The sequence below is a fragment of the Notothenia rossii genome (genome assembly GCF_949606895.1).
Source record: "Notothenia rossii genome assembly, chromosome: 10".
Taxonomy (NCBI): domain Eukaryota; kingdom Metazoa; phylum Chordata; class Actinopteri; order Perciformes; family Nototheniidae; genus Notothenia; species Notothenia rossii.
The window spans coordinates 35,100,490-35,118,518 of record NC_136908.1 but is presented as its reverse complement, the minus strand read 5'-3'; the positions used below and the strand labels follow the sequence as shown (position 1 = coordinate 35,118,518).

General features: G+C 44.5%; 1 protein-coding gene across 7 annotated transcripts in view; it reads left to right on the top strand.

The window, feature by feature from the left end:
- The window catches only part of LOC307021324 (growth arrest-specific protein 7-like), a 56,923-nt gene that overhangs the window by 21,994 nt on the left and 16,900 nt on the right, over positions 1-18,029 (top strand). For 5 of the 7 annotated variants that reach the window (XM_079653332.1, XM_079653333.1, XM_079653338.1 and 2 more), the window contains 3 exons: positions 11,712-11,801; positions 12,395-12,510; positions 12,700-12,774. In XM_079653332.1, coding sequence (XP_079509458.1) covers positions 11,712-11,801; positions 12,395-12,510; positions 12,700-12,774 — 281 coding nt within the window. Of the gene's footprint in view, positions 1-182; positions 213-236; positions 686-11,711; positions 11,802-12,394; positions 12,511-12,699; positions 12,775-18,029 lie in introns of those variants that run through there. The other 2 variants (XM_079653335.1, XM_079653334.1) reach the window with 2 other exon arrangements.

Sequence of the window (18,029 nt, the reverse complement as noted above, 5' to 3'; positions counted from 1 at the left end):
AGTGTACTGTTCTTTTAACCCCAGACAGCTCACAGCAGGGAGCCTGCTGCCTATCATCTAAGAAATAGTCCTTCACTGTCAAACTGATGACAATGTTTTCAGTAGTATTCAACATGCTTATTAGTGTGAATGCTGTAACTAATAAGTTAATCTTCTTCTTTGGTGCGAACGCTGTGCAACAGCCTTCTTCTTCTTCTTCGGTGGTGGAGGAGGTATGTTTGAAGAGGGAAGAGAGATTTTCACTTTTATTTCGTTTGTTTTTGTTTCAATCGTTTATTTAACTGTATGATCTTTCGTTGGTATATTTGTACTCTTTGCAAGTACGTCAGACGAACTCCAATCTCTGCGGAGACAGGTTTTCATGTTTCTGAATTGTCCCACTCAGACACTAGAAGTGTCCTTCCGGGTGAGGCACGAAGAGGGTTTTTATAAGGTTTATGCGAGCTCAGGGAACGCAAAGTGTTTTGAGTGCGGGGAGTCGGGTCACAAACGTGTTGCATGTCCAGAGAGACGGCACGCCGCTCCGCCGGGTGCGGCTGAGCCCGGGGCAGCCGAGCCAGGGGCAGAAGCTGGGTCCGCGGCCGCGGAACCCGGTGTCGCGGGGGCTGTCGCTGCACCCGCCGGGGCCCCGGGGGCTGCGGATGAAGTAGGGATGAATATCGTGAGAGATGAAACAGAGAGTGTGGTGAGTGTGAGAGGAAAACATGTGGAAACGGGTAAACGGGTGGGAGATGATATAGCAGGACAGGTGAGGACCGGGGCTGTGGGACAGGTGGAGGCTGTTAGCACACAGCAGGAGCTGCCGTCTGGCTCTGGGTGGCAAAAAGAGCTTCAACAGGCTGCAGACAGTAATGAGGTGACAGAGATGGACACAGACGGTGAGGGGGATTCTGACTGTGTTTCAGTTGCAGATAGTCTCTCAGAACACAGATATATTCTTTGGAAGAGTCTTTTAGCAAGGCAGTGGAAGTGAGAGACTTTTTCCCTGACACTAACAAGTTTCTTCATACAGTGAGCACTCTTCAGAAAGTTTTAGGGTTAGACCTGCCGGATGAAAATAAACGCTTTTGTCTCAGGAAGCATGTAACTACTATGAAAAAAGGTACGAAAGGAAGCAAAAGGGGGAGGAAACTGAAAAGGTCTAAATAATTTCAACATGATCATGCAGCACTGGGTGTCTCCTCTCTGCTGTGTGTACCTGTCTGTTCTTTCTCTCTGTCTCCTTCCTCTAATGCAGGCTTTAAGGGTTGCTTCTTAAACATTAACGGGGGTAGAAGTGCACATAAAAGAGCTTTAGTGTTAGAGGTCTTTAATCAGGAAAAATGAGATGTGATATTTCTGCAGGAAACGCACAGTGATAGCCTGAATGAGACGGGCTGGGGAATGTGGTGGGGGGGTCAGTATGTACTCAGTCATGGCTCAAACCTTAGTGCTGGAGTAGCTGTTTTTTTCTCCCCCTCTCTAAATGTTAAGATTCTATCCAGCACAGAGATAGTTGCAGGTAGAGCCTTGATGGTGAAAGTGGAACTGTTAGTTATTTTTCACTTTTATTAATGTTTATGCACCCAATCAGGGCCCTGCATGTGTATCTGTTTTTCAGTTATTAAAAGACAAGCTAGTGTGGTGACAGTTACGGGACATAATTCACTGTGTGTTATAGTGTGTGTTGCACCACGGACGAGTTAATGGGAGCACTGTGTGGTGGTTATGCTAGCTTGAGAACAGCAGCAAGCATGTTTTACTAAATGGAAAGTAAAGTATGGAATTCTATACTGAACACACCGCCTCTTACCTTTTATCGGCTCTACACTGGTGACCCTGACGTTTTCGTGATAGATTCCGAAGACTTATTGAACATGGCTGATCGTGATGTTTTCGTAAAGCTGACAGAGTTTTGGGAGCATGCCGCTGCGGCGTGGTTTACACACGTGGAGGCACACTTTGCCTGCCAACAAGTCAGTGACGGGGATTTGAAATACTACCAAGTAGTAGCAGCGCTGGGAAGCTCCACTTCATCCAGGTTGGTGGGATTTATCGATGGCAAATATGAGGCGATTAAAGCCCTTCTCCTTAAGACATTTAGCTTATCTGCTAAGGAGATGGCACGCCAGATTCTTGACATTCAATGCCTAGGGGATAGCAAGCCATCTCAGCTCTTGGAGAAAATGCTAAATCTGCTAGGGGGGGAAGATCCCCGGATTTTGTTCATGGAGACATTCCTACGCCACTTGCCTTCCCGGGTCCAGACGGCGCTAGCCAACACTACAGAGCCCCGTGCATTGGCGGAAGAGGCCGACCTTTTTTTCTTGGCTACCCAGCAGCCCGGCGCAGAGGTGCTAGCTGTGACACTCAGCGCCCCCTCAACAGTTAAGAAGGCTTGGGGGAGGCTGTACGTGACAGTAACAAGCCGGAGTGGAGACACAGGAGAGTTTTTACCACGCACGTTTCGGGGCCAGCGCGAAGAAGTGTGTCGCTCCCTGCAGCTACAAGCCTCCGGGAAACGGAGGAGCCAGCGCTCGGTAGTGGCCCTGAGCGTTGGCGGCACGAGCAGGCTTCTCTTCGTCAGAGACAGAGTCTCGGGAAGCTTCACGAGGCTGTCGGGCTCGCTATCAGGGGCGGACATTTTTCTCAGGCCGTTGGCTGAATTTCCAGACCTGACGCTGCCCACTTTCTCCACGCTCACCACCAAGCATGGGGTGGAGCACCACGTCACCACAGAGGGTCCCCCAGTCTACGCCAGGGCCCGGCGGTTGAACCCTTCTAAGCTTGCAGTAGCAAGGGCGGAGTTTTCAACCATGGAACGCCTGGGTATCGCCTGGGTACCGTTCTGACAGTCCTTGGGCTTCTCCTCTACACATCGTTCCCAAGCCGAACGGTGGTTGGCGCCAGTGTGGGGATTACCGCCCCCTCAACGACGCCACGACACCTGACCGCTACCCGGTGCCGCACATTCAAGACTTTTCGGCACATCTGGCCGGTACGTCGGTGTTTTCGAAAGTGGACCTGGTGCGTGGTTACCACCAGGTGCCCATGCTTCCCTTGTACATCCCTAAGACAGCAGTGATAACGCCGTTTGGACTTTCGAGTTCCTGCTGATGCCTTTTGGGCTCAAGAACGCCGCCCAAACGTTACAGTGCCTGATGGATTCGGTGCTAAGGGATCTGCCGTTCGTGTTCGTCTACCTGGACGATATACTCGTCGCCAGCGCTTCAGTGGAAGAGCACCTGTCACACCTCCGAGCCCTTTTCACGAGGCTCAGCCAACACGAGTTGATAATCAATCCTGCAAAGTGCCAGTTCGGGGTGTTTGATATTGACTTCCTCGGACACCGCATCACCAAAAGCGGTGCAGCACCCCTGCCGGCGAAGGTGGAGGCTGCTGCGGCGTTTCCTCGCCCGCTCACAGCCCAGTCGCTCCTCACCATGGTGGACAGGACGACCCGTTGGCCGGAGGCGGTTCCTCTCGTGTCAACATCAGCCGCAGACATTGCCCGGGCTTTCATTGCGACGTGGGTGTGTCGTTTTGGCACCCCGTCAGGGTTCCGGTCGGAAGCGAGCGAACAAAGCTCCGTCACCTATCTATATATCTTATTTGTGACTCCTCCTCTTCAATGGCGGCCGGTGACGTCCTCTGTCTTCTGTGTCCGATATCGCATAAAACAGAGGACACGCCTTTTCTACTCATAGACTCTTTCATGACTTTTTATTTAATGCATTTTAACGGTTGTGATCGATGTTAACGTAAGACCGGAAATGACACCACTGTTGATATCCGGAGACTTCTTCCAGTAAAGCTTTTCAAAATAAACTTTAGCAACAACGTTAGCCACAAGCCAATGCTAACCGGAAGTGTTTTCAGAATAAAACAGTTTTAAGCTTACTATATGTTTAAACTAAATTACGTCATTAAACAATGATTTGAATTTCTAACAGGGTGGACTGGAACGTTTGGACTCACTTTAGACAGAATAGGACGGGAGCCTCATCCTCAGTGGTCCCTTTTACTGTCACAGGTGATAAGAGAGGCTGACTTAATGGATGTGTGGAGGATGAAGCATCCCTCTGTTAAACAATACACCTGGATGAGAATGCTAGATGGGGGCGTCAGTGCACTCAGGCTAGACAGATTGTACATGTCTGCTTCTTTTTTTACTCGTGCAGTGAACTGTCTGAACATCAGCTAGTTTCTTTAGATTTGGTTTTATCCAACACAGAGAAACCTAGATCGTTCTGGCAGTTTAATGTTAAAGTTTTACAAGATTTGATTTTCTGTGAGAATTTAAAATAGTTCTGGATCAACTGGAAATCAAAGAAAGAGTCTTTTCACTCCCTTTGTCAATGGTGGGAGGTAGGGAAGGCTCATATTAGAGTGTTCTGTAGACCCTCCAGAAAAACGCGGGCAAAAATCCTTGATTATGCGGGCTAAAATCCTTGATTATGCGATTAAACATGCAGGGTTTTTATGTGATTTTATGCGGTGAAATTGCGGGAAGTTGCAAAATATGCGGAAAGTTGCGAAAAAGAATAGATATTTTTGAAAATATTGTTATTATTGTTATTATAATATTATTATTATATATGTAAAAGCAATTGGGCTATTTTAAACTTCTCCGCCTCATTCTGTTTTCATTTACTTGTTCGTTATCTGACCAGCTTCAATCTTGTAGGCTACTCACTTCGTTTCTTGTAGCCCTCGAAAGGGTTTTGGAGGTTGATGCCTCGGTGAACGTGAGTTGTTTGGCTTTCTTGTCCGCAGCAGAAGAAAGCATTTTTGAATATTTGAATGAATCAAAGTGCGTCGTCACCGTCGATTTTCTCTAAGACTTATGCTCCAACACACAGTTGCACGGGGTGCAGAATAGTTTCCCCCCACTTTTGTGAAAGACATCGGGGTACTGCTTTGCCCGGTCTTTAGCAGAAATGTTTGTTGGTAAATGAGATGGATCTGATGTTTTCATCTTGGTGTTTTCTCTCTCGTGTGAGTTCCACACGTTCACTCTACGGTGTTGTTTACCTTCTGTGATGCGCGAGCTGATGACGTCACGTCATCATCATCACTACTTCACGTCAATACGAGTTAACTTTTTTTTTTCTCAACTTTGTGTGGAAAAATGCGGGGATTATGCAGCCTTTTGATAAATATGCGGCCTTTTAAAAATCTGCGCCATTTTGCTGATTATGCGGTAAATTCTGCGATCGTAGGATCGCGTTTTTCTGGAGGGTCTAGTTCTTCCAACAGTATACAGCCTACTCCACTGCAAACATTAGGAGAGCTACAGTATAGAGCAGTTAGAGAGGGAGATCAGAGAGTTAGAGAGTGTGTCTGCTCGAAATATAGAACAGTCCCTCCTAAAACAACAACAGCTTAACTGTTTTCTTCAGGAGAAAGCCAAGGGAGCTCTGATCAGAGCCCGTTTTACTTCCATGAGAGACATTGATGCACCAACCACCTTTTTCTTCAACCTGGAGAGGTCTGTGGGCCAAAGGAAGCAGATGGTATGTCTGCGTCTCCCAGATGGACAGGTAACTTCTGAACCTGCTGAGATGAGGAGGCATGCAGTGTCCTTCTACAGCAGGGGTATTCAACTAAAATTCAACAAGGTCCAGTTAGAGAAAATCTCCCCATGCAAAGGTCCGGAACATCAAAATGTCTAAGTTGCTTTATGAATTAGTGTGATATATATTGAAGTAGCCTGTTGCTTTATCAACGTCTGCATTTAATCAACAACTGACTGCCAATCAAATAAAGAAAGTACAATTCATAAAAAACTATATTTATTGTCAATTAACATCGAACTATACAGATATACAGTAAATACTGTGGATATGTGTAATGTCCCTCTCGGGCTGCATTAAAAAAAATAAAATGGAGAAAATAAATAAAATAGCTTTTGAAAATATGTGCATCTTAAAAGTGCTTCATTTTAGATAAATAAAATAAAGTGTAGCAGCAGCTTGAGTTTCCCTTTTTCTTTGTTTACTGTTTCACATCATGACTTAACTGTTTCAGACGATTATAGAACAATATCAGCCTTTACACATAATAACAATTGAACAGTTTTAAAGTTTCTCTTTCTTTCCCTCTTATATTGCAGTCCCTCACTTGCTTTTTTTAAATTCAGTGCGAGAAGTGAGCTTGAGCTTTTCCTGCCAGGAGTTATGGGCTGAAATGGTGTCAGGGCCATTCTCATACACATGCAGGTGCTCATTGGTTACAGTGATGCAAACACAGGTATGGTGAAAAAAGAGAGAACTATTCGAAGCCATCTGACCAGCGGCGGCTGGTGGAAAATATTTTTGGTGGGGCTGTTGATATAGTGAGTATTTGGGAGAAATGACCCCTTAAATTGGGACTTCTGGTGATGTAATGGCCCCATACAATCGTGGTTCTAGGGCCAGGAACAACCAGGCTGAGTCGGGCTGAGTGTGCTAAACTAACTGCGGTCAAGCCAGCCTCCACTCGGAGAACCTAGTCAAGCCAGCCCTCACGTGATATTGCGGTGCGCGAATATCCTATGCATTACGGTAGTAAAAAAAAAATCATCCCTCTGTGTTTAAATGAGAATAAAACAAAAACTGTCCAGTATCAAAGACTCATTTCACTTCAGGGTGATAGCAGGACATCCCATCTGGTCACTCAGAAAAAATCAGGACATTCTGATGTAGAGTTTCAAAATAAAAGACCTTTGAAATCTCTCTTGTATGAGCTATCATCCCTGTTTTTAGATGAGAATAAAACAAAAATTGTCCAGTATCATAGATCCATCTCACTCCAGGGTGATAGCAGGACACCCCATGTCGTCACTCAGAAAAAATCAGGACATTCTGATGTACAGTTTCAAAATAAAAGACCTTTGAAGTCTCATATATGAGCTATCATCCCTGTCCCCAAAGGTCTTTTATTTTATATTATAAATATATATATATTATATTTTAAAATGCGTGTTTTCTAATGGAGATTTGGCTAAGCTAACGTTGTAAATGCTCCGACCGTCCACACTCACAACAACGGCCTATACAGACATAAATAAACCAGCGACTGTATTCGCCATGACACAGACAGTATGTGGTTTGTACTTGTTTAACTTTTGTCTAGTTTCTGAACAGATATGAAGAGCTGTGAGCTCTGAGTGCTAAGAGCTAACGGCTATGTTGTTTTTCTGGGGAGCTCATTGAAGATGACGTCACGGCTCCGCCTACACTGCGTTACTATAGATACTACCCCAGTTCCTCACGAGTATAAAAAACAACTCACGTCAACGCACGTAAGTAACGTGGGCGCCAACGTGAGCGCTCTCGTGACCAAAATATTTGACGGCACTGATTGGCTGAAATTATGTTTCGGCGGCACAGTTTACTATTGAGACTTTTGCAACGTACTGGTTGCTGCTGTTTGGCTCGGGGGCAGCGCCCCGTAATGATAAACTAATGCCAAGGGCAAGGCCAGTCAGGAAACATGTGACTTATCAGTAACTTTAGACATCGTAACACAATTTTAAACAAGATTTTATTGTAGATTATACATTTTACTGATACAAATTGTATGATATTTACCTTGTTCATTAAAAATAAAAAATATAAAATATATATATTTTTTAAATATGTATTTTTTTAAATATTTTTTTTTAATTTAATATTTTTTTTAATATTTTTTTTTGTATGTGGGAAGAGGTGGGGCGGCGCCCCTAGCGCCCCTATGGGCCGTCCGCCACTGGTCTGGGGGCATGCTCCCCAGGGAAGATTTTTTTTTTTTAATATTGAAGTTAAAAGCATCAATCTGGTGCACTTAGAGAGTAAAATGAGGAGATCTATGGATACATCTTTCAACACCCACATGAAACAGAACTGTAAGCAGATTTTTATTTTTGGATATTTTACAAATCACTCCCCTTTTAAACTCTATTCTTACCCTCATTACCTCTGCCCGTCCTACCACCTGTCCTCTGGACCCTATCCCTTCAAACCTCCTTCAAACTATCGCTCCTGATATTCTACCGTTTCTCACCCATTTCATCAACACTTCTCTAACTTCTGGTCACTTTCCAAACAGTCTCAAGGAGGCAAGAGTAAACCCTCTCCTAAAGAAACCCACTCTCAACCCATCTGATGTTATAAACTACAGGCCTGTCTCTCTCCTCCCGTTCCTGTCTAAAACACTTGAACGCGCTGTCTTTTAACAACTTTCCTGTTATCTCCATCAGAACAACCTTCCTGATCCGCACCAGTCTGGTTTCAAGGCAGGTCACTCAACAGAAACGGCCCTCCTTGCTGTCACTGAGGAACTACACACGGCTAAAGCAGCCTCCCTCTCCTCTGTCATCATCCTTTTGTGCCTGTCTGCTGCATTCGACACGGTGAATCATCAGATCCTCCTTCGCACTCTCCAAGAACTTGGAGTTTCAGGCTCTGCACTTTCCCTCCTCACCTCATACCTCAAAGACCGTACCTACAGGGTTACTTGGAGAGGGTCGGAGTCCGACCCTTGTCAATTAACTACAGGGGTCCCTCAGGGCTCTGTTCTTGGTCCCCTCCTCTTGTCCTTGTACACAAACTCGCTCGGATTAGTCATTAGCCCGCATGGTTTTTCATACCACTGCTACGCTGACAACACCCAATTAATTCTGTCCTTTCCCCGCTCAGAGACCCAGGCCGTCGCACGCATCTCTGCTTGTCTAGCTGACATCTCTCAGTGGATGTCTGCTCACCACCTCAAGCTCAACCTTGACAAGACTGAACTGCTTTTCCTTCCGGGAAAAGATTCTCCCACTCTTGACCTAACAATCAACATCGGCACCTCTATTATTTCCCCGACTCAGACTGCAAGGAATCTAGGTGTGACCCTAGATAACAAACTGTCCTTCACTGCAAATATAGCTGCTACAACCCGCTGCTGCAGATACACTCTTTACAACATCAGGAGAATACTTCCCCAGCTGACCCAGAAAGCAACGCAGGTTCTGGTCCAGGCTTTCGTCATCTCACGCCTAGACTACTGCAACTCCCTCCTGGCTGGTCTACCTGCATGTGCCATCCGAACTCTGCAGCTCATCCAGAATGCAGCGGCTCGTCTGGTCTTCAACCTTCCTAAATTCTCCCACACCACGCCGCTCCTCCGCTCCCTTCACTGGCTTCCGGTAACTGCTCTGCTCAAATATCAAAAATATTCAGCTTTTTCAGCACATGATGGGAAACCTTCAACTTTATTGACGTTATACTTTTCAAAATATTCAGCTTTTTAAACTCTTTTTTTAACATGTAACTCAATGGGAGGATCCTTCAAATCCTCTTTTAGCTACACCGTGCGCCAAATGCTACTCCTTCCACATACTTTCAGCCACAGACTTCATTCCAACTTTAAAACGGTCACAAGACATTCAGTTATTAAACTTGTATTCATTTTCGATATTTTGTACACTTTTTGAGATATTTAACTTAGTTTGGAGCTTGGTAAAGAAGCCTTCTTCAGAGTTTAACATTAGTGTGTATTCGAGGGTGAAGGCCGCGGAGGGGAAAACTCAGGGGGACGGAGACAAGGGCAAAGGCCGCGGCTGGGGAACTCAGGGGGCCAGGCACAAGGACGGGCAAGAAGGCGGCTACGGGACAGCTCCCGAGGATGGGCAGGACGGAGGCGGGACAGCCCCGGAGGAAAGGCAGGACCCGGGGTTGGCCGGACAGCAAGGGCTGGTGTCGACGGGACAGGTTTCAGCGGGATAGTCAACGGTGTTGCTGGGACAGGTGTTCCCAGGACAGGTTTTCCCGACAAAACAAGGGCTGGTGTTGGCGGGACCCTCGGCGGAACAGGTGTCGGCGGGACCCCGAACAGGACAGGACATGGTGTTGGCAGGAACCTCGGCGGAACAGGTGTCGACTGGACCTCCAACAGGACTGGACACAGAGTTGGCAGGACCCCCAGCGGAACCCCCAACGAAATAGGACATGGAGTCGGCAGGACCCCCGACTAAACAGGTGTTAACTGGACCCTCAACAGAACAGGACATGGAGTTGGCAGGGCCCTCAACGAAACAGGTGTTGGAGTTGGCAGGACCCGCAGCAGAACCCCCAACAAAACAGGACATGAAGTTGGCAGGACCCCCGATGGAACAGGTGTAGGCTGGACCCCCAATGGATAAGGGACATGAGTCAGGACTTGAGTCGGCGGGACCCCTGACGGTGAAGGGACTTGAGTCGGCGGGACCCCCGATGAAGAAGGGACACATGAGTCGGCGGGACCCCCCGATGGTGAAGGGACTTGAGTCGGCCGGACTGACAACGGGACACGGGGAGCTGGCGTCGGCCAGAACGCCAACAGGACACTGGGGGCTGGCATCGGCCGGAACGCCGACAGGACACGGGGGCTGGAGTGGGCCGAGGAGCTGGAACTGGAGCCAAAACTGGAACCGGAACTAGAGCCGGAACTGGAGCCATGGCTCCTGGGGCCAGGACTTGGGCTGGAACCATGGCTGCTGGGGCCAGGACTTGGGATGGAACCATGGTTGCTGGGGCAACTTTACTGCTGGGTCCATACGGATCTGATCGTACTGTCAGGTTTGGGGAAAATAGGACCCAAGTTCAGTTAAAAAAAACAAAAAGGTCAAGTAACAAAAGGCAAGCTTTATTAAAAAAGCTGATGAAAAACAAGAAACAACTAAACACTAACAAACTGGGGAGTACATGAAACAGGACAAACTTACAGAAGGGAACAGGCAGGTAACACGGACAAGGAAGACGAGCAGGTAACATAGGCAAGAAGAGACGAACAGGCAACGTGGGCTAGAAAAACTGACAGGTATCATGGACAAGAAGCGACGACGATCAGACATGGAGCACAGGGGAAGACGAGACTAAATACCCAGAACGGTAATCAAAGGACAAGACACAGCTGGGGAGGGGAGGCAGAAACACAAGAGCAACAGGTGAAGACAATGAGGCACAATCAGACCCAGGATGGTAAACACAGGAAGGAAGACCAGACAAAGGGAGAACAGAATTTCAAAAATAAAACCATGACTAAAGACACAAAACTAAAATCATGACATTAGATTGGGTGACGTCACCGCTAGAGGGGAGAGAAGCTTTGATCTTTGAAAACACCTGTCGGTCGTTAACTAAATCCAGTGGTAAAGATGTTCAGAAACGATGCAGGAATGTGGTACAAGAATCCAAAGATTTAATAGATAAACAGTTAAAATAGTCAGCTAAAAGTGAGCTAAAATTAATGGATATTCTTTGTTGTACCTTAACAATACAACTACTGCTATTAATAATTACTCAGCGGGGTTAATGTTAGCATCGGAATTTTCTAGTTAACAATGCTTCTGCATGGTTAAGGTGGTTAAAAAACGCTAAAACGGAATGGTAATTATCAGTGGGCATCTGCTTGATTCTGCTTTACATGTATTTTTTTGTGTTTTCTGTTTACTGGTAAATATAAACCTGAAGAATTCTGAATAAGATTCTGTTGATGTTCCCCGACCGTCCAGCTCTGATAGCTGACTGACCCCTCCCTCTCTCTCTCTCCCTCCCTCTCTCTCCCTCCTTCCCTCCCTCTCTCTCTCTCTCTCCCTCCCCCTCTCTCTCCCTCCCTCCCTCCCTCCCTCTCTCTCTCCCTCTCTCTCTCTCTCTATCTTCCTTATCTGTCTCTTTCTCTCTCTCTCTCTCTCTCTCTCTCTCTCTCTCTCTCTCTCTCTGTCTCTCGCCCTCTCTCTCTCTCAGGTTAACTGTGTGACGTTCCCGTCTCTTGCATGCATGCAGGAGCAGCAGCTGCTGAAACCAAACGAGTGGAGCTACTGTGATTTCTTCTGGGTAAGTTCTCGTCAGCACTAAGAGACTATACATGTCTTCTGTCCCTGAACACAACATGGCTACAGTTTTTCTCAAGGGCAAACTCAAGTCCAATATCCTAACACCAAAGTGGTCTAAGCTAAGAGTGTTAATCTTAAAAGGTCACCTTTTTGGAGAAAAAACTTGAACCAAACTTGGTGAGAAACAGAAGGAAGCAGAGGACGAAACATTTTTTAAATGACACACCATTAGTGAATTAGAAATAACTAGCAACCAAAGAAAGAAAACCAATCCTTTCAAAAGGAAATTCTACCAGTGTAGACGATCCTCTTGCCCAGTTGATCACCGAATGAACATCTCTATTTGAATTTCATCCTTTTCATCCTCCTTCCTTCAAAGTCTGAGATATTGGGTCCCACTATTTGTCCTTGTTGATGTTGCAAATGGAGCTGCTGTGATGCAAGAAAGAATCAGACTTGACTTATGTGTTCAAGCTTAATCAATGCATTACTTTTTTTTCTTTAGGTTCATTGGCTCTGGGTGTATTGTTCTTGTCTTTGCTGCTGTTGCCTGTTTAATGTGTTTCTTGTCTGGTTGATGTGTTTACCTTGTAGGCTGATAGGAAGGATCCCCAGGGCACCAGCTGCCTCACAGGGTTTGAGGTTTTGCTGCAAAAACAGCTGAAGGGGAAACAAATCCAGAAAGAGATGGCAGAGTTTATAAGAGAAAGGTATCAGTTTTTTCTTCCACATGTCATGCTCAGGTTACTATGAAAACCATGCAGTTGTCATTAAAAACAAACAAGTTCCCCTTTTCTTGTGCTCATGTACACCACTGTGTTGCTAACACAGGAAGGCACATGAATTAATCAGATTGCGTAAGGGCTGTGTGGTACTGAAACTCTTGACTTCCCTCTCAGGATAAAGATAGAAGAGGAGTATGCCAAGAGTCTCTCCAAGCTCTCCCAGATCCCTCTAGCAAGCCAGGAAGAAGGGTGAGTGACGGAGAAAGACAAACTCCTTTCAAGATTCAAGGCTTTATTGTCATATGCACAGCAGCTACAGTGTAGAAAGGGCAATGAAAATCTAACGTCCCAGGCACTGGAGAACAAAATATATGTTTTGCGAGACCAATGTCTATGCAGATGACGTAAACTATACAGATGTAGCATCTAATTTCAGACTCTAGCTTACAGCTTCCTGCCTACGACCTGCCTAAGACCAGTATAGAGGAATGTTAAGCCCTCCCACTATTTTCCAAGAGGGCGTTGCCAGATTTTCAATTTCAGGTTTTAACCAGGAGATGGCGCTTCATTCACAAATACAGAAAGACAAGTTTCATGGACTTTCAGTTGTGTTTTGAAGAGCATTTGAACACATCAATATTTTAGATCAACTAAAGTATATCTAATCTTGTAATTCAATAATATATAGTCTTTATATATTAAATATTCATAATAATAATGTAAATGTTTACATTACACTTCTTTATTTGTTATGCTCATACTTTTACCTTTACAATCGTTTGCTTTAATATGCAGTATATTTTTTGTATATTTTTGTGTTTGCTTCCTCCTGCTCCCTGTCGGACACATACTGTATGATTTATTATTATTATTAATATGAAGATATTATTAAGATAAGATAAGGTGTTACTTTATTGATTGAACATTTTAGTTTAGAATGTGCTGTCCCACGGTAATTCAGAAGGCTCACAGGTCACATTCCAACCTTTATTTAAAACAATAGGTGCTTTCACACCGTCTACAGTTTGATTTGTATAGAGGGAGCTCTGTGGCTGAATGGCCAGCGATTAGGTGTGGCGCATTTATCATGATCAGAGCTAACTGCCTGCCGTCAGATTTCATTTAAAAAACAGATCTGATTTTAAGACTATTTCTGCGCTCATAAAGAATGATAAGAATAAGAATAATGCGTATTGAACTGGTTTAATTAATTAGTGAGTTTATTTAACACTAGAACCGCCAATCGGGTCAATTTGTGTGATGTGTGTTGTGTGTGTGCAATGTAACTTTTTTTCAATAAAATATTAAAGTCTCCCAGTCCGTGACTTTTCCTGAAAGTGTGTTATGTAGCACCCTATGTTGTTAAAAATTGCATTCTAATAGCGGGATTTGACGGGTTTAGGTAGGCCTATACAAAAACCTCTGGCGGTTCTAGTGTTAAGGTAATTAGGAACAGTAGAAGCCCTTTTTTTTATCAGTAACGAATTTAGCAGTTGAACATAAAAGTCAACTAACTGAGGGTAACTTGCAATGACATTGTTGTGTCTAACTGTAAGCTTGTCACTCAGAGGAACCTACAGTTAATTTAGCTGCTGGAGAAGAACGATCAGGGGGGGAGGGGGGGAGAGAGCTGTGGTTGATGGGCCATTAAGGCCCAGATACACCGTCCCGAAATCGGCAGTTAATGTCGGGTCTTTTCTGCCGACCTGACGCCTTTTCTTGCAGATTCAACATGTTGAATCGGCGTCGGGAACACCACCTGAAGTCGGACAAAGGGATTACACTGATTGGCTGTTCAGCTAGCGAATCAGTGCATGAGAAGCGTTAACGGAAGTGAGGGAGGTAAACAAATGATTTATAATGGAAGATGCAACACACACGGACGGCTATTTCACCTCATCGGTTTATAGAGCTTCTGTTCGTTCAGGTTTTCAATGGACGAGAGTGAAAATGGAAAGAAAAACACTATTTGTTGTTTGTTTATATCACAGTCTGTTCTTCTTCTCTGTCTTCCGGTTGTTCCGGTTGTTGCCTCTTTTGAATTATGAATACACACTACCGCCGCCTGCTGGTAAGGAGAGTTATTGCCACTCACGCATACGCTGTTCATACGTGCTCGGCTCGGATTTGTGGTGTGTTCCAGTGCGCGAAGTCGGCAAATACGCAGGAGAGTCCGGCGACGCAACAGTCGGTGTCGGCGTCGGCGACTTCTCAGGTGACTGGCCGGTGTATCTGGGCCTTTAGTTGTGTAAATACACAGCTGAGAGCTGCCGTTTCATTCAGGCTGTTTAAAAAACGGTAACAACGGACTATTTTTCTTAGCGGATGCATGTCAATTTAAATCAATACATACAACTATCTTTTAAATCAATAAAAACATTTTCTAAATCCATAAAAGCATTTCAATTAATATTGGGAGTCATGTCGTTACTTTGTTGAGAATGTGGCCATGTAATAAGCGGGATAATTTGCGGCGACTTGTTCCTTATGGGGAAAATAACACCCTCCATGCTGATCAAGATCCCTCCGCTACGCTTTGGGATCCTGATCTGCCGACGAGGCTCCATTAAAATATAAATATTTTTAGTGAATTACTGAGTTTAGGCACGTTAATAACGTTTTAATGAAGTTGAATACAGTATATTCGTGTGTGTGTGTGTGTGTGTGTGTGTGTGTGTGTGTGTGTGTGTGTGTGTGTGTGTGTGTGTGTGTGTGTGTGTGTGTGTGTGTGTGTGTGTGTGTGTGTGTGTGTGTGTGTGTGTGTGTGTGTGTGTGTGTGTGTGTGTGTGTGTGTGTGTGTGTGTGTAAAACACTTTCATGAAGTGAAGGAGGTTTTCCTTCTATAAAACGGCTGTGGGCAGCAGTGAGTGTCACGGACATGAATTCATAGATCAAGGCAGACTGGTGCACAAACTCTCCTGTCCTGCCAGGCGACACGCCCGTTCTAAGTTTTGAATCCAAAATAGGTCGTTTGTGTGATTCATGTGGGGGGTCTGGGACCCGGAGTAATCTGCGGCCGTGAGCTGTGATGTGCCATCATGACACGCATGGTGTTCTTTTTTTATATATTATAATGAAGTGCGAGCTGTGTGCTCGAGTCTTCCTGCCTGTCGGCTCTGCTCATGTATGTATAATAAGGCTCTGCTGCTCCGAGATGATGGTCTAGCTTCAGCAGCTACATTACCTACGGGTGCGTTCGTTAATATTAACTGTGCGTCCGGAGTCACTGTGGCACAGACTGGACTGCTGGTGAACAGCTGTTAGAACGGGCCGTTCAGGTGTCCAGAGCAGAGCTCCCTGTCGGAGCGGCAGAGCGTGATGTGAACTGAAAAGTTTTTCTGTGGCAATATTATTTAAGGAATCGTTGAGCTAGCTAGCTAGCATACATTGTCACTATCTGCTAACGTTAGCTTTAGCCTTCTATTTCTAGTTTTTTTCATAGGCTATAAACAGAGGTGGTATAAGTATATATATATATTGTACTTGAGTACAAGTAGAAGCACACATATCTTGTACTAGAGTAAAAGTAGAAGTACTCAGATATTGTACTCGTAAAAGTAGAAGTACTCAGGTCTTGTACTTGAGTAAAATTAGAAGCACTCAGGTCTTGTACTTGAGTAAAAGTAGAAGCACTCAGGTCTTGTACTAGAGTAAAAGTAGAAGTACTCAGGTCTTGTACTTGAGTAAAAGTAGAAGCACACAGATCTTGTACTAGAGTAAAAGTAGAAGTACTCAGGTCTTGTACTTGAGTAAAAGTAGAAGCACACAGATCTTGTACTAGAGTAAAAGTAGAAGTTCTCAGGTCTTGTACTTGAGTAAAAGTAGAAGTACTCAGATCTTGTACTTGAGTAAAAGTAATAGTACCAGAGTGTAGGAATACTCTGTTACATTAAAAGTCCTGCATTCAAAATGTTCCTCAAGTAAAAGTAGAAAAGTATTATCATCAATATATAGTTAAAGTAGCGACAGTAAAAGTAGTCATTGTGCAGATTAGCCCATTTCAGAATAATAGATATGATATGTTTTATAATGATTGATCACGAAAGTGTTCTCAAAGCTGGTAAAGGTGTAGCTAGTTTGAATTACTTTGTATACTAAAGGGTAGCTTGTGGATTTACTCCATGTGGAACTAAAGTCTGATTTAACACTTGATTATATTTCACATCATTCATCCACATCTGTAAAGTAACTAAAGGTATTAAATACATGTAGTGGAGTAGAAGTAAACCATGTGTAACCGGCTGTGTCTGACTCTGCGTTGTGTTGTGTAGAAAGACGACGACCCAGACGTGTAGCTTCATTCAGGATGTACATTTATTTTCACTCCTGACGAAACAGCGACAGAAAGAAAACATTTCTCCAGTCAGTACTCTCTTTAACGTGCCCCTCTCCCACAGAGATCAGTATCAAAAAGGGCATAACGTAAAAAGTAACACAACATACCTGACGAAACAGCGACAGAAAGAAAACATTTCTCCAGTCAGTACTCTCTTTAACGTGCCCCTATACAAATTAAACAACACAGAAATACATTGTGAACACCCGTGAGACACTACAACAAAAATAAGTAATAAAAAGTAACTTAAATTGCATAAAGTCGACACTAAAACACGGAAATTGCTTCTGGCTGAAGAGCCGCCTACCTCTCCCACAGAGATCAGTATCAAAAGGGGAGAACGATGCATGAACCCCGCGAAAAAAAGGGGAACAGTGTCACATACATAAGGAACGTAGGGGTACACGCTAAAATTATAGTTCCACATACTGATGTGAGTCCTATTGCGTCAGGTATTAACACAAGATGAAACAAGAATAAACACAGATTTTGTGTAATTATATAGACATATTTACATAATATATTATATACAAATGAGACATAACTGTCCCTGTTACACATGTACCTCTGAACTGTAGTGGAGTAGAAGAACAAAGTAGCAAAACATTGAAATACTTAAATAAAGTACAAGTATCTCAAAATTGTGCGGCTTATATAACGGTGCGGCTAATCTATGGATTTTTACAGCTAACGGCCACTAGGGACCTCCTAAATCTATGGATTTTACAGGTTACAGTCCACCACCTTTAACTCTATGGGCTCTATGGCCGGTCCGCGCCCCCCACCTTTAAGCGGCGGGCTCCAGCAGGAAAAGCTGGAGGCCGGAAAAGAGTGAGACAGTTAGCGCAAAAGTAAAAGTGGAACCGAGAGTGGTACAAGAGACAGAACGAGAGCAAGACAGACAGACATTACGAGAGCGAGACAGTTTGTCCCCGTACCACTGGTTGAAAACCACTGCTGTAGATCACTGCCGGTACGTGCGCTGGGAGCGCACCGTTTAAGTTTGAAAGTTGAAAAGTTTGTGTGTCTGAAACGCTATGTGATACAGTACAGTTTACACAGCACAGTACATGTTCTGTATCTACTATTGCACTAAATGGTAACACTTGAATACGTTATGCAAATATGCAACTTGTTTGTTGAAATGCTAATAAATGGGATCTTCCTC